The sequence below is a fragment of the Microcaecilia unicolor genome, chromosome 10, assembly GCF_901765095.1.
Source record: "Microcaecilia unicolor chromosome 10, aMicUni1.1, whole genome shotgun sequence".
Taxonomy (NCBI): domain Eukaryota; kingdom Metazoa; phylum Chordata; class Amphibia; order Gymnophiona; family Siphonopidae; genus Microcaecilia; species Microcaecilia unicolor.
Window position 1 is genome coordinate 141834442 of NC_044040.1, and position 17706 is coordinate 141852147.

The 17706-nt window shown below is 43.6% G+C and overlaps 1 protein-coding gene across 1 annotated transcript in view; it reads left to right on the forward strand.

Annotated features, from left to right (window-relative positions):
- The window catches only part of LOC115478337 (autoimmune regulator-like), a 135174-nt gene that overhangs the window by 106754 nt on the left and 10714 nt on the right, over positions 1-17706 (forward strand). The window contains exon 12 of the mRNA XM_030215641.1: positions 14180-14248. Coding sequence (XP_030071501.1) covers positions 14180-14248 — 69 coding nt within the window. The remainder of the gene's footprint in view (positions 1-14179; positions 14249-17706) is intronic.

Here is a 17706-nt window from a genome sequence, read left to right on the forward strand (position 1 = left end):
ACGCCCCAATCTACATGCTAAACCTTGTGGACCTACCTCCCAGAAACGCCACAAGATCATCCCGCAAATTTCTCAACCTGCACTACCCCAGCTGCAAAGGACTTAAATACAAGCTGATGCATGCAACTACCTTCTCTTACATGAGCACACAGTTATGGAATGCATTACCTACAGACTTAAAATCAATCAACGAAACAACTATCTTTCGAAAATCTCTAAAGACATTTTTCTTCAACAAGGCCTATAATGAGAACCTATAACCTCACTGAGCCACCTCACCAACCCACTCAACTATGAACGCCCACCTTCTATAACTACCCTATTCACTCCCTCCCTTCTTCTTTCTTCCCTTACTTAATCGCTACACATTACTAATTGTTACCTGATATCCTGAAATGACAATGTTAACAAAACTATGTAAGCCACATTGAGCCTGCAAATAGGTGGGAAAATGTGAGATACAAATGCAATCAAATAAATACATTTAGGGACAAGCACTTATGGCTGGTGTAAGTGCTCATACCTAAATTATTGGCATGCATTTCACGTGTTGTGCTAGTATTGTATAAAGAAAAATAGGTACCACATAGATGCCCTTCAGGACACCTACATATCGGCACACTGTCATAGAATTATTCTGTCACAGAGTAATTGTGTAACAGTGTGCCTTCTTTTAGGTGCTAAGAAGGCACCTATTTGGAGCAGTGGCTTATCCATTCAAGGTTCTTGTGTTGCGTATAGTTGATCTGTGTTCTCCCTCCTGCCCTCCGCGCACAGTCTGGTATCTCTCACTTCTTACATCAGCCATAGAGCCAGTGTAAGTGCTCATGCCTAGATTGTGTGTAACTTTGCTCTTTGTCCACACTTCGCCCAGGATCACCCATATGTATACCCACCTTCAAATTATGTGCCATTGCATATACCGGGTGAGAGAAAAAAAAAAGCAACCGTTTGGAATTTCAATGTGACATTTTATAGCTTTATTTGTTGTTACTATCTATGTTTACATGCCAAGTAGAATGCGATTATCTTTGAATACAGCGAAGTTACAGACTTTTTAGTGTGACCACCCAGTGATTATCGCCCTCTCAAAAATGCTTGCATTGTAAAACCTGAAGTCCAAAAGAAAAAGAAAACCAAATGCTTCCACAAATAATTCAATCAAAATAGTCACAGGTATGGAAGAAACTGAAGCATCAAGATGATACTATCTTGTAAAACACACTGTTTATACTGTGTGTATAGCATAAACAAGTCCCAACCAAATGAATTTAGCACAGGCCGTGTTTCGGCTAAGCTGCCTTCATCAGGAGTCAACTGCTGAGTCTTTTCTAAATATAAATATTCAGGGAAGTATTGCGCGACTAGAATAAACTTTGTGTCTAGCATCTGGTGAGCAGCTTCGAAAAAGTTCCTTAAAACTGCTATATAGACACCACTGAGACAACAGCACTAGTGTCTGCCAACCCCCCCCCCCCCCCCCAAATCACGTCAAGTATCAGCACCAATTTTACAAAAACAAAAAAAAAAGTATTTCCTATGTTCTGCCATTAGCAGTGTTCCAGCCAAGAACATTGCGGGTTCCTGGCTGTAGCAGCAGGATAGTGGGCCCCAAATTGAGACCAATGGGGGCATCAACCACTCCTCCCATTTTCCTCCTGGAAACAATGAATAGCCCCCAACCCCCTGACACAATCAAAGACCTCCCCACCAGGGCCACCTCAAGTGCTTGTGGTGACCTGAGCCAACTTTTGCTTTTGGTCATTCTTGCTGTATGAACCGTACAGAGGACAGGGCTCATACTATAAGAATGGTCCCACACAGGGCTCATACTATGAGAATGGAGTTACTCTGGGCTAACCGACTAACATGCTGTTAATACAGAGACACTTCCTAAATAGGAGGCGCTAAGTTCTTCTGCGTTAACAGCATATTATTCCCACATCAATATTAATGTTTAGCAAGAACAGTCAAAAGCTGGGAACACCTCTATTAGGTGCTGTGTTAAATCTGGACTATGCACATGATAAAATCCTGCATTCCAGAGTGTTAAGCTCAGGTCTTCGGGCACTTAAGTAAAAGGACCCACAAATATTTGTCCATTTCCTTTTATTTTATTTTTTTGTTTTTTGATACTTCTTTATTTTTATTACAGATTCTCATGTCAGATGCTTTGTATTTTAAATTGCTGTCTGTACATTGTGATTTTATTGCCTTTATTCTTATATTTTAATGTGTGTAAATCACTTAGGGGTCCTTTTACTAAAGCGTAGCGTGTGCTAATGGACATTAGCCTGCATTAATTGCCACGTGGCCCATAAGTCTCAAATAGAACGAAGAGCATTTATGGAGGAATTCCAAAAATAGCGCCCAAAAATGGGCACAGAAAAATTGACGCTAAGGGTTAGATTCTATATGTGGCACCTGAAAATTATGTGCAGAAAAAAATACACCTTGGCATGTTCTGTAAAGTATGCCTACATTTTATAGAACATGCCTAAAGTTCCGTGTAGTTTATAGAATATGACCAGCGTCCATCCGCATGACTAAATTTAGTCACGGCCAATTATGCTAAGTAAAACTTGGTGTAAATGCCAACACCTAAATTATGCGCGGATCAGATGTACTGTATAACAATGCGCATAGATTTTTGGAATGCCCATGACACGTCCATGACCACGTCCCCTTTTCAACTATGCAACTTAGAATTTAGGCGCATCACATTACAGAATATGCTTAGACAGTTGTGCGCATAAATTCTAATTGATGCCAATTAGTGTCAATAATTGTTTGTTAACTGGCAATTAGCACTCATTGGCTAATTAAGTTGCATGCACAAATACAGAATATGATTGTATTTGTACGCACAACTTTAGTCGCACTATATGGAATCTGGGAGTATGCGCGTAAGTGCTTCGCGTATAGTGCCAATTCCCACTCTTAACTTTGGGCACCAGACTTACACCTGTTGAAACCTAGTGTAAATGCTGGCACCCATGTTAGGCATGCTTACCCAGTATTCTATAACAACATGCATAACTTTTCGAAACATGCACACCCATACCCCTCCCATGGCCATGCTCTCTTTTAGGATAAGTACTATAGGATTTAGGTGCCATGGAGGGGAATAATTGAACGGCGCTGGCGAAATACATGGCTGGCGTTGTATTTTGGCGGCGCCGCAAACAGCTGGCCAGACCCGTATTTTCCAAAAAGATGGCCGGCCATCTTTTGTTTCGATAATACGGTTCCGGCCAGCCAAATGCCTTGGATTTGGCTGAGGTTTGAGATGGCCGGATTCGTTTTTTAGCAATAATGGAAAGTTATGTCAGCCATCTCAAACCCCGGCCAAATCCAAGGCATTTGGCCGTGGGAGGAGCCAGCATTTTTAGTGCACTGGACCCCCGACATGCCAGGACACCAACCGGCCACCCTAGGGGTCACTGCGTTGGACTTCAGAATAGCTCCCACGTGCATAGCTCCATTACTTTGGGAGCTGAGCCCCCCAAACCCACTACCCACAAATGTACTGCACCCACTAAAATTGCTCCAGGGACCTGCATACAGCCTCTAGGACTTATTGCTGCTGTATAACTTTGGCACACCAGTTCACACCTGAAGACTAATCTCTCTCAAAAAGTCCTTTCTTGAAATAGCCACGTTTACTCACAGTTAACTGCAGATCAGAGGTTGTGCCCTACTGGCAAAGAGTCCCCTGGTACTAAGATGAGCAGTAGGTCAGAGCTGGCACAATGGTGTACAATGCCTTCTTTCAGCACCATTCAAGGTAAGAACTACGTTCGCTAACGTGGGTAACACAGGAAAGGGAACTAAAATTGGCTTACAAAAATGGCCACTACCACATGGACTACAACAGGAAACAAAACAGGGCACACTCTGACCCAGTTAGCAGGGGGGAAAAGCACCATGGGAGTAGAGCCCAGTACCCTACACCCACCACAATGCATTGCTAATGTGCCTCTGCAGAGCACCTAACAGAAAAGGTGTCACACTCACCTGAGAGCCACATCACAACCAGGGAAAGGCTGTCGGAGGATACAACACATTCTGCTTTCATGGAGGTGGGTACGGCATTTGAGGCTGGCATACAGGCTGGCAAAAAGGTTTTTAGTTTTATTTTTTTTAGTGTGGGAGGGGGTTGGTGACCACTGGGGGAGTATGGGGAGGTCATCCCCCATTCCCTGCAGTGGTCATCTGGTCATTTAGTGCACCTTTTTGAGGCTTGGTCGTGAAAATAAAAGGACCAAGTAAACCCGGCGATATACTGCTTATCAACGTTTTTTTTTCCATTATCGGCGAAAGCCGGCCATCTGGTAGCCACGCCCATGCATGTCCCGCCTTCGCTTTGCCGCCGACACGCCCCCTTGAACTTTCGCCAGCGAGGCGAAGGGAAAGCAGTGATGCTGTCAAAACAGATTATACGGATTTCGCCGCTTTTGCGAAATCGCCGGCCATCTCCCGATTTATGGCCGGCGATCACTTTCGATTATAAGCTGGATAGCTTATAGAATAGCATGCAGCCAGATGTGTGTGCAAATTTTAATGAGTGCCAATGAATATCAATAATTGGTTGATGGCACCTAACCACATTGATGGTTAAGAGTTCACTAATTAATTTGTGTGCACATCTCGGCAGGGTGCCCACATTTGGGTGCCATATATAAAATCTGGGAGATAGTGAGGCATATTTTCAAAGCACTTTGGGAGGCTAAGTTCCATAGGTTTCTATGGAACTTTGGGAGGCTAAGTGCTTTGAAAATATGCCTCAACATGTACTAATTTTGTTAGCGCATGCTAACCTTTAATAAAAGAGCCTTTTAGATAATAATTTGAAACCTGAAACTTGAAACCAAACTCATAATAAACATTGGTTTTGTCACAAGCAACAATAAATTACTGTTTTACCATGGATGGCAGGATTTACAAAACTGCAGGATGTGATTACTGCAATCTAATAAACCCCAGTTATATTGTCATGGCCATGCACTTTGTGTGTTCATATCTGCAGTGATGTATGATGGCAGTCCCCCATCTTATAATGTTTTTGGTCTCATGCATTACACCAATGGTCTCTAATTGTTCTCATACCTTACACTAACATTATTGGCTTTTGTCTCACCTAGAACGCAAACTGCAGTGAACCCTGGAAGGGGATATTAGCGGTATATAAGATTTGATTTAATTTTGGGGTTACCATCACAAAAGGGCCATTTACTGAAATAAACTCTCTATTTACATATTTTAGATACAAATATGAAGCAATTATAGTCAAATAATAAAATAGAAAATATCAGAAAATCTGGAAACATAAATTAATGATATCCCACATGCAAGCAGTAGAAAAACATATTTTCCTTTGGAAGGACCAAACAAACCAAGCTACCCCTAAGCTCTCTAGTACTAAGCAAAATATTGGTAGGGCCATGGTCCCGGTGGCCCACCTCATTCTGCTACTTATTATTGCAACCCATCTTCTTCCATTAAAATCTCTTGTACAATATTGCAGCAGTATCTCCCAAGACAACTTAATGTTAAGTCAGTTAAAAAATATATACATAAAATGATAAATAATAAAATTCTCTATTGTTTTGCTTCACTCCACTAGGACCCTGAAATGTAAATCATGCTGCAGCAGCCCTGGGAGTTCATCTGTGGAGAGTGGACTGCTTGCAGACAGCCCTGGGCTGGGAGCAGTAAAGGTCAGTGCTATGGTAGCATAAGTAGATGAAGGGAGGAGCAAAAGTAAAGTAGTATGTTAATAAAATACAACCTTATTTTTTTGCAACATAATTAAGGGTCCTGTTTACTAAGATGCGTTAGTGTTTTTAGCGCCTACACTTAATGTGCGTGCTAACCATGTAGGCGCCTACAGGGATATTGTAGGCACGTACATGGTTAACGTGCGTTAAAAATGTTAACGCGCCTGTAATGCTGCTTAGTAAACAGGACCCTAAATGTGCTAAATTGATATGGGGCTTAGGAAATATGTAGCAGCTGTACAGTGCTATTATGCCACCTACTGCACGTTATTAAAAACATAAGAACATAACAATATCGATTTCCAAATGGGATGTGTAAGGACATCTGCTATGACGGCAGAGTTATATGCCTAAATTATGTGCATTTTCAGCAGTGCTGCATGTATAGCATGCACCACTGAAAATACAAATCTAATCTACACATATACCCATGCACTTAGTCTAGATGTATAGGCACAGATATTGGGCCACCTATATGTCGAAACCAAAAAAAGTGTAGAGTACAAACATCCCATCCAGAAGGTGTGTCATATTTAAAAATATACTTTATTAAAATGTCACAGGACCCAATATAGACTATGTTTTAGCCTAATGACCTGCATCAGGGGTGCAACAAGTATCTACGGTCATTACTTCAATGTGTAATATCACAAGGCACAAAACCGAGAAAAGGAGCAAAGTATAGGACAAACAGAGACTCTTGACTTTGAGCCAGGAAGCATTTATTGTGTTTGGAGTATTATAAGCATTCTTTAGGTCATAGCAACTATTTCCTTTGATTGTGTAAGGATATTACACATTGAAGTGACAACCATAGATACTTGTTGGACCCCTGATGCAGGAACAAAAAAGTGAGGAGAACGAATGACTTTAGACTTAGTCCCGCCCATCCTACCCCTCTACCCACCCACCCCTAGAGTGACATGTCTTATATAACCTCCCTATCAACCCACTCATTACTTTTGCATCACCCATTTCTATTCTTCTATCACCTTCTCCCACTACTCCAACCAGAGTTACACCTAAACACACTGACCACCCTTCAACATCTTCAGTCCTTCTGTGACTGTTCTCTTGTGCTTGACTGCTTAAATATTTTTAATTTAAATGCTTTACTTTTTGTCTATTAGATTGTGAGCTCTTTGAGCAGGGACTGTCTTTCTTCTGTGTTTGTACAGCGCTGCGTACGCTTTGTAGTGCTCTAGAAATGTTAAATAGTAGTAGTAGTTTCGGCCCAAAGGCCTGCCTCAGGGGTCTTTCACAACCTGGAGTAGTATGATGTGAAACGTGCACTGTGGGAAATGTGATGTAGCAGAACCCTCTTGGGTCTCCTCTCTTCAAAAAATTTTTATAACGTAATAGCCAGGAACAAACCTGTTATACTCTTCTCCTAAAAAACGTGTGCAATTACCAATTGCTATAAAAATTGCTTTTTTAATAGCAATTGGTAATTGCACACGTTTTTTAGGAGAAGAGTATAACAGGTTTGTTCCTGGCTATTACGTTAAAAATTTTTTTTGAAGAGAGGAGACCCAAGAGGGTTCTGCTACATCACATTTCCCACAGTGCATGATTCACATCATACTACTCCAGGTTGTGAAAGACCCCTGAGGCAGGCCTTTGGGCCGAAACACGGCCGTGTCGGGTCATTTTTTATATGAATAAATATAATTTTTGGTATCCTCATTCATTCTCCTCACTTTTTTGTTCCATATCTCACGGTTCCGTGAGGGTTTTTACCTCCTTTTTGTTGTGGCTTGGACCCGATGCAGGCCATTAGGCCAAAACACAGCCCGTGTCGGGTCTTGTGATGATTGTTAGGGCCCAATTATTGCTGCTAATTGGCTCTTATTCAATTAAATTGCACACAAGTTTGCACGCAATTTAAAGTTCCATTTATAGGATCAGACTGATAATGGTCATGCCTCTTACAACAGCATGCAGGTCCCTGGAGTAGCCTAGTGGTCGGTGCTGTGGACTGTACAGAAGGAAACCCAGGCCCATATCTTATTCTAACTGGTACACTTGTGGTGGAAAGTGTGAGCCCCCCCCCCCCCCAGACCACAAAATACCTACTGAACCTACATATACAGTGGGGGAAATAAGTATTTGATCCCTTGCTGATTTTGTAAGTTTGCCCACTGACAAAGACATGAGCAGCCCATAATTGAAGGTTAGGTTATTGGTAACAGTGAGAGATAGCACATCACAAATTAAATCCGGAAAATCACATTGTGGAAAGTATATGAATGTATTTGCATTCTGCAGAGGGAAATAAGTATTTGATCCCCCACCAACCAGTAAGAGATCTGGCCCCTACAGACCAGGTAGATGCTCCAAATCAACTCGTTACCTGCATGACAGACAGCTGTCGGCAATGGTCACCTGTATGAAAGACACCTGTCCACAGACTCAGTGAATCAGTCAGACTCTAACCTCTACAAAATGGCCAAGAGCAAGGAGCTGTCTAAGGATGTCAGGGACAAGATCATACACCTGCACAAGGCTGGAATGGGCTACAAAACCATCAGTAAGACGCTGGGCGAGAAGGAGACAACTGTTGGTGCCATAGTAAGAAAATGGAAGAAGTACAAAATGACTGTCAATCGACAAAGATCTGGGGCTCCACGCAAAATCTCACCTCGTGGGGTATCCTTGATCATGAGGAAGGTTAGAAATCAGCCTACAACTACAAGGGGGGAACTTGTCAATGATCTCAAGGCAGCTGGGACCACTGTCACCACGAAAACCATTGGTAACACATTAAGACATAACGGATTGCAATCCTGCAGTGCCCGCAAGGTCCCCCTGCTCCGGAAGGCACATGTGACGGCCCGTCTGAAGTTTGCCAGTGAACACCTGGATGATGCCGAGAGTGATTGGGAGAAGGTGCTGTGGTCAGATGAGACAAAAATTGAGCTCTTTGGCATGAACTCAACTCGCCGTGTTTGGAGGAAGAGAAATGCTGCCTATGACCCAAAGAACACCGTCCCCACTGTCAAGCATGGAGGTGGAAATGTTATGTTTTGGGGGTGTTTCTCTGCTAAGGGCACAGGACTACTTCACCGCATCAATGGGAGAATGGATGGGGCCATGTACCGTACAATTCTGAGTGACAACCTCCTTCCCTCCGCCAGGGCCTTAAAAATGGGCCGTGGCTGGGTCTTCCAGCACGACAATGACCCAAAACATACAGCCAAGGCAACAAAGGAGTGGCTCAGGAAGAAGCACATTAGGGTCATGGAGTGGCCTAGCCAGTCACCAGACCTTAATCCCATTGAAAACTTATGGAGGGAGCTGAAGCTGCGAGTTGCCAAACGACAGCCCAGAACTCTTAATGATTTAGAGATGATCTGCAAAGAGGAGTGGACCAAAATTCCTCCTGACATGTGTGCAAACCTCATCATCAACTACAGAAGACGTCTGACCGCTGTGCTTGCCAACAAGGGTTTTGCCACCAAGTATTAGGTCTTGTTTGCCAGAGGGATTAAATACTTATTTCCCTCTGCAGAATGCAAATAAATTCATATACTTTCCACAATGTGATTTTCCGGATTTAATTTGTGATGTGCTATCTCTCACTGTTACCAATAACCTACCCTTCAATTATGGGCTGCTCATGTCTTTGTCAGTGGGCAAACTTACAAAATCAGCAAGGGATCAAATACTTATTTCCCCCACTGTAGGTGACACCTGCAGGTTTAAGGGCTATTGCAGTGGTACACAGTTGGGTTGAGTACATTTTTTGCTATTCCTGGAGGGCTCACCATACAATATAATGGAGTTAGGGTGTGAAGCGTACCCAGGACCTTATATGTGAAGTCCAGTACAGTGCCTCCTAGGTTGCCCCACTGCTCTGCTGAGATATCTGTGTGGCCAGTCTACTAAGAATACTGGCCCTCATCCCAATGGCTTGTTTTTGTGTGTTTTTTTCCTTAGATGTTTCCTAAAGAAATATGCACTGAGCACAAAAACATGTAAAACATAGTGATTTTTGAACCAAAAGGACAGACGTTTTTCTGCTTCGAAAGTCACTATGTTTGAAACTGGAGTTTTGGATGTTTATAGTAAAACGTCCAAAGTCAGATTTGGACGTTCTATCGAAAATGACCCTCCACATGTCTACAGAAAGCACATACAGGGCCCTACCTTCACAATGCCCCTTCTTACAAATGGCTAATTTTTTCACACATATAAAACTAGGAGTATATTGCAGTTGTGCCTAATATTATACATGTGGCTCTGAGGAAAATAAAACGCAGTCAGCACTTAGACATCCAGCACAGCGCTGAACATCTAAATGCTGTTTGAAAATTGATCTCAAGATGTACTCTATCGGTTCAGGCCAAAGGTTTATAAAGCCCAGCATCTTGTTTCTGAGAGTTATCCATTTCATTTATATACCGCTTAGACCTAAGTGGTTTACAGTTTCATTTTACAGGTACTGGACCTGTCCCTAGTGGCCTCACAATTTAAGTAGTACATTGTACTATTGTTGTACCTGAGGCAACAGAGAGTTAAATGACTTGCCCAGGGTAACAAAGAGCTGGAGAGGGAATTGAACCTGGTTCCCCAGGATCTCAACCCATTGCTGGGAATCAAACCCAGTCCCCCAGGTATGCAACCTACTACACTTACCATTAGGCCATTCCTCAGGTCGCAATTACCCAGTAGCATCCCATAGTGCAGATCCATTCCTTGTCACTCACTATTAGGGACATATGATGGTTTTACCAAGTCTATATGGTTAAATTAATTGTTTACGGCATTTTCTTCCAACAACGTATCTAAACACTTTTTAAGAACAAAAGAATAGTCATACTGCAAGTTCCCCTGAGTCACTGAATTTGGACCAGCAATGATTTTTCAAGGCTGCTTTAGCAACAACATGCATGGGGTTAGCACGCTGCTAGCACACGGCATGTATACCAGACCAAAATATATTGTTCAAGAGACTGTGAACTATATATTTCCTCAGCAAATTAATGGCTCTTAGGCATGACAGACTGTGACACTAAAAAATGAACTTGCGGAGCTACTGTTAGAAATATGCAATCTGTCCCTAAAATCGAGTGTAGTACCGGAAGACTGGAGGGTAGCCAATGTTACTCCGATTTTTAAGAAGGGTTCCAGAGGAGATCCGGGAAATTATAGACCGGTGAGTCTGACGTCGGTGCCGGGCAAGATGGTGGAGGCTATTATTAAGAATAAAATTGCAGAGCATATACAAAAACATGGACTGATGAGACAAAGTCAGCACGGATTTAGTGAAGGGAAGTCTTGCCTCACCAATCTAATGCATTTTTTTGAGGGGGTAAGCAAACATGTGGACAATGGGGAGCCGGTTGATATTGTATATCTGGATTTTCAGAAGGCGTTTGACAAAGTGCCGCACGAAAGACTCCTGAAGAAATTGCAGAGTCATGGAATCGGAGGTAGGGTATTATTATGGATTAAGAACTGGTTGAAAAATAGGAAGCAGAGAGTAGGATTGCGTGGCCAGTATTCTCAGTGGAGGAGGGTAGTTAGTGGGGTCCCGCAGGGGTCTGTGCTGGGTCCGTTGCTTTTTAATGTATTTATAAATGACCTAGAGATGGGAATAACTAGTGAGGTAATTAAATTCGCCGATGACACAAAATTATTCAGGGTCGTCAAGTCGCAGGAGGAATGTGAACGATTACAGGAGGACCTTGCGAGACTGGGAGAATGGGCGTGCAAGTGGCAGATGAAGTTCAATGTTGACAAGTGCAAAGTGATGCATGTGGGTAAGAGGAACCCGAATTATAGCTACGTCTTGCAAGGTTCCGCGTTAGGAGTTACGGATCAAGAAAGGGATCTGGGTGTCGTCGTCGATGATACGCTGAAACCTTCTGCTCAGTGTGCTGCTGCGGCTAGGAAAGCGAATAGAATGTTGGGTGTTATTAGGAAGGGTATGGAGTCCAGGTGTGCGGATGTTATAATGCCGTTGTATCGCTCCATGGTGCGACCGCACCTGGAGTATTGTGTTCAGTACTGGTCTCCGTATCTCAAAAAAGATATAGTAGAATTGGAAAAGGTACAGCGAAGGGCGACGAAAATGATAGTGGGGATGGGACGACTTTCCTATGAAGAGAGGCTGAGAAGGCTAGGGCTTTTCAGCTTGGAGAAGAGACGGCTGAGGGGAGATATGATAGAAGTGTATAAAATAATGAGTGGAATGGATCGGGTGGATGTGAAGCGACTGTTCACGCTATCCAAAAATACTAGGACTAGAGGGCATGAGTTGAAGCTACAGTGTGGTAAATTTAAAACGAATCGGAGAAAATTTTTCTTCACCCAACGTGTAATTAGACTCTGGAATTCGTTGCCGGAGAACGTGGTACGGGCGGTTAGCTTGACGGAGTTTAAAAAGGGGTTAGATAGATTCCTAAAGGACAAGTCCATAGACCGCTATTAAATGGACTTGGGAAAAATTCCGCATTTTTAGGTATAACTTGTCTGGAATGTTTTTACGTTTGGGGAGCGTGCCAGGTGCCCTTGACCTGGATTGGCCACTGTCGGTGACAGGATGCTGGGCTAGATGGACCTTTGGTCTTTCCCAGTATGGCACTACTTATGTACTTATGTACTTATGTACACTGTTTGCAGCCCTTTCAGCAGTGGGCTCTTTCATATCATTGAGTTGACTGCTACCTGAGTTAGTGTTATTTAACGCATCTTTATGTTTCACCTTGCTTGAGTTTGCAGGGGTTGTTGTGGAGGAACATTGGATGCTGTCCTTAGTTTGGGGGGGGGGGAGGTAGGTGGTTAGAGGGGCCATGATGTATCTGTTTCTTACATTTATATTGCTTGTTGTTCTTGGTTTCTTTATTGTTGTTGGTTTCTTTATTACTATAAATAAAAATATATTAATAAAAGTCTGAGGGTGTAAATTTAACATTGATCATCTGTCCTAGTTTCACAGTATCACATCAGATGAGACTCGGCAGTCGAGAGGGTGAGGTAGCCATTATACTACATGCTTCTTTTGATTTTAAGGAAATAGGAATTTGGTTGATTGAATGTTGCTTAAAATCCCATTGTAAATTAGATCAAGGACTTCCTGAGCTACTGAAATCAATGAAAGAAATGTTTGGTGGCTTTTGTGAGAACCAGTATATAGCATTTGTACAGAGTGACATGTGCCTGACCTCTTAAAAACCACCCTCAAATCAGATTTATTGAAGAACTATAGACCTATCTATCCCACTGCTGTTCCTTGTGATCTTGGGCAAGTCACTTAAACCTCCATTGCCTCAGATAAGCTCTCTGGGTACAGGAAAATACCTACTGTATCTGAATGTTAATTTGCCTTGACCTACTGAGATAGGCATGAGCTACATACCATCTTTAATGCTCCCTTCCCTTCCAAATACACTGTAGATCCGATATAACACTGCTCAACAATGCTGGATTGCTTATGACACCATCAAGGGTTAGACCAGGTCTATGGTGTACACATTAGAAAGGCCAATCAACACAATCACATGGAAAAGCACAATCCTAATAAAAAAAAAAACCAGCTTGTACACCTTGAGGTTCTATAGTAGTAACTGAGCAAGGCCTGGATATTAACAGACTGAGGTCCTATACTGCATGTTACCAAGATGCTGGTGAGCTGCTCCCTCCCAGCTTCTGCCTGCCTTTTCTTCTTCCTTTGCTGCTCACATGACACCACTGAATCCCTCTGTTGCTAATTTTGTAATTAATAATAAAGTTAGAACGTACTACAGTGGAGCCTGGACCCTCCATGTCTTGTAAACTAGCTCTGTGCTGATGAAGTGTGCCATACCACAGCACCACCGCCCTCCTCCCACACACTACAGCCCCCCCCCCACGTTTTCCACCCTCCTCCCACACACTCCGAGCCAAAGTGGGCCCTCCCTGGTTCTAACTTGAAGGGCCCTGGTGGCCTAGTGGCTTATTAGGGGAGCAGGAAAGAACACCACTCTTTTCTGCCCACCATCGCTCCTTTGCCCAGCACCACCATGGCTACCGAGACTTACCGTGGTAATCTCATGGATTTCGGCAGTCTCATGAGACTGTCGCAAGAAATCTCAGCAAACATTTTTAAAACACAGTAGCGCCGCCAGGCAGAGTAGTGGCAGGAAAAAGTGGGATTCTTTCCAACACCCGCGGAGGCCACTAGAACACCAGGGACCTTCAAGGTAGGACCGGGGAGGGCTGTAATGTATGGTGACGGTGGTGGCAGTGAGCAACCAGGCAGGGCCTTTGGGCCCCCAGGCACTGCATGGTTGCCCGAATGGTCAGTCCGCTCCTGCTGCTATGTTTATATTGTTGATAAAAGTTTTATCTTGCAATTCACCTGGAGCTAACAATGAAAAGATGGAAGATAAATCAGAAGAAATAAATACTTTCAGGTGATTGAAGATTCTGCAAGTGGGGATCCGACACTGAATAAAGAAGAACTGGACACCCTCATAAATGAAGTAAGGTGTTCTTTGTTCATGATTTCTTATGATTTATTAATTCTGCCTACCACTATCTACTTTGTCCAGCTACAGTTCACTGGACTGAATCTTAGCACAGACCAATCAAAGTTTGCTGTGACCTGGTAATGCTTCTAGTACTTTTTTTTTTTTAATCTGGCTACCTTTTGCATATACAATGATTTTCCCACACAAAGATTGCTGGTCAGTGGAGGTGAAGTAGAGTCTATTTCAGGAATATCAAACTCATGTCTAGTGATGGGCCCCTAAGGAAGCCACGCATTAATTGATGGGCCGCACTAAAATATTTATCTTCCCTGTTCTCCCCATTACAAGTACTTAGGAGCCAAATTTACATTATGTAATTACTCAGATGTTAAATTTAGAATGCACATTAGATACTATGATGCGGGCCGCACAGAACTTCCCCATGGGTCACATGTTTGACACCTCGTCTATTGTAACCATGAAGATTATGCTGATTAACTAAAATACCTTTAATGCACAATATAAAAGATTCCAGGTTGATGGGTATGTTCTGCATGCAAGAGAATTAAGTACGCACCAGAAAAAATGTAATTAGCCAACAAAATCCAGCTGTTTCCAAATGTAGATTCTATGTTGGCGTGACACCCAGATTAGTAGTTTTTGAATTGGATTCCCAAACATCCAGTTCAGTCTGGGAGACAAAGAGGGGCATAATCGAAAGGCGCCGGCGAAATCGATGGCTGGCCATCTTCGGGGCTGGCTCCACGAGGGGGCGGAGCCAAGCATATTTTCGAAATACGCTTGGCGCCGGCCAAATCGCTCGCCAGGTTTAGAATAGGATCGCCGGGTTTAGATGAGATGGCCAGCTCCGTTTTCCATCCATAATGGAAACTGGACCTGGCCATCTCAAACCCGGCGAAATGCAAGGCATTTGGGCGTGGGAGGAGCCAGCATTTGTAGTGCACTGGCCCCCCTCACATGCCAGGACACCAACTGGGCACCCTAGGGGGCACTTCTAAAAAATTTTAAAAATTACACAATTAGCTTCCAGGTGCATAGCACCCTTCCCTTGGGTGCTGAGCCCCCCAAATCTGCCCCAACATCCACTGGCCACAACTCTACAGCATTACCATAGCCCTAAGGGGTGAAGGGGGGCACCTACATGTGGGTACAGTGGGTTTTGGAGGGCTCACATTTACCACCACAAGTGTGACAGGTGTGGGGGGGATGGGCCTGGGTCCACCTGCCTGAATTGCACTGCACCCACTACAAACTGCTCCAGGGACCTGCATACTACTGTCAGGGAGCTGGGTATGACATTTGAGGCTGGCATACAGGCTGGCAAAAAATGTTTTAAATTTTTTTTTTGTGTGTGTGGGAGGGGGTTGGTGACCACTGGGGGAGAAAGGGGAGGTGATCCCTGCTTCCCTCCGGTGGTCATCTGGTTAGTTGGGGCACTTTTTTGGGACTTGGTCCTAAAAATAAATGGACCAAGTCCAGCCGGCGAAATGCTCGTTCGAGCCGGCCTTTTTTTCCATTATAAGGGGAAGCCGGCCATCTCATAACCACGCCCTGCCCCATCCCCCTTCCCGCCTTCGCTACCCTACCAACACGCCCCCTTGAAGGTTGGCCGGCACCACAACAAAAAAGCAATTGGGGCCGGCCAAAATCAGCTTTCGATAATACCGATTTGGCCGGGATCAAGAGATCGCTGGTGATCTCCCGATTTGTGTCGGAAGATTGCCAGCAATCCCTTTCAAAAATAAGCCTGATACTGTCTTCCTAATCATGTGGGTACCAGTCTCTCTTTTTTTAAAAAATATCCCTCTTGTTTATTTTCTCCTAACTCTTCCTCCAGCCTCTCCTTTGCATTTTATCTTTCTTCTCTTCATCCTTTTCCCTCTCTCACATCAGTCTTTTCCTTTTATTTTTTTCCTTCCTTTCTTTCTGAATCTCTAAATCTCTCCCTTTACAGCATCATCTCTTCAAATCCTATGCAGTTGCAACTAGATCTCATCTATTGTCTCCTTTGCCTTTTTTTTTTTAATCCTTACACCCTCTGGTTCTCCACATCACAATATGTGCTCTTCTCAGGTTTTCAACTTCCTCTAACTGGGTTGCATTCTGAACATCTGACAGCGGACTCGACATATAAGTCTCTTACTTTCTGGTCCTTTCTTCCCCAGTAGCTACTCTTTTGTGGTCCTCTTGCCACACCTCATGCTCCCCAATCACCCACTCTCAAATTCATTTTCACCCCTTGTCAACCTCTTGTACACTTGCCCCTTCTCCCAGTATTCTCTCTGTTATACACCTTTTCATCACCCTTTAGGATTTCACACATCCATTCTACCCTCATAATCACCTGGCATGTCTCTCAAAACTCTCTCCCCTCCTTCTCTCTGTCTCTGTTTGAGTACTCCACCTTTGTCTTTCTGTCACCCAACCAGTTTCACCACTTCTGATTCTGTCTTAGAAACACTTTCCATCAACAGCTCTATTCCACCCAACATTATCTTAGGCTTTCTTGCCCTCATAACATCTGGGTTCTTTCATCCTCACCAACTCATGTGCCCCTGTATTTTCCCTCTACACATTTTTGCACATAACCCCCTCCTCAACATGGTTCTCTTACACCTCCCACCTTGTCTCTCTCTCACATCCACTATTTCTGAAATCCTAGTCCTGGTCCTCTCATACCTGCTGCAAAACAAATTGCAGAATGGATCTTGGAGAGGAAAAAAGTTTCTAAACATCCCAAGTCTGCAAGCTGGCTTCAGGGATGGAAGGGGGGAGGGGCACAGCATTCATCTCAATTCATTCAACACCTCCACTTTACACTCATCTCTCAAATTTTACATCATCTCCCTCCCCAGAAGTCACAATGTGGTCTGGAGATTTTTCTGCTATAGCCCTCCCCATACTGACCCTGCTAGCAAGAGTTGGGGCTGGGGCTGGAGCTGGCACAGCAAGACAAACAGAAGACTTTTGTGCCAGTGGCGTAGCCAGAAGGCAATTTTTGGGTGGGCCAACAGGTTGGATGGGTGGGCACTAGAGTTGCCAACTTTTTTGAAAAAGAAAAAAAACAGCAAACCTGATGCACCCATGCTCTGACCCTACCCCACTCCCCATAACTTCAATGAGGGTTGCAGTGCAGGCTTCAGTGGCTGTAGGCCAATTTAGAGCTAAGGGAAGTACAATAGACTGCACTATTCAGCCCCACTGAGCCATGGTCCTCCAACACATATATGGTATTGAAGCCAAACACATTCTGCATCCAGAGAACCTCCTGGCCCTCCACCAACAATGGATACAGAGCACAGCAAGGACAATTCTCCATAAAACTCATCATACAAAGAAATTTTGTTTTCTAGTGTAATCTCAATTACAGACATATTATAAATTAACTTTAAAAAAATCTATAAAACAAAAGTCACTCAGAACCTAGAGCAAATCTACCATGCCAACAC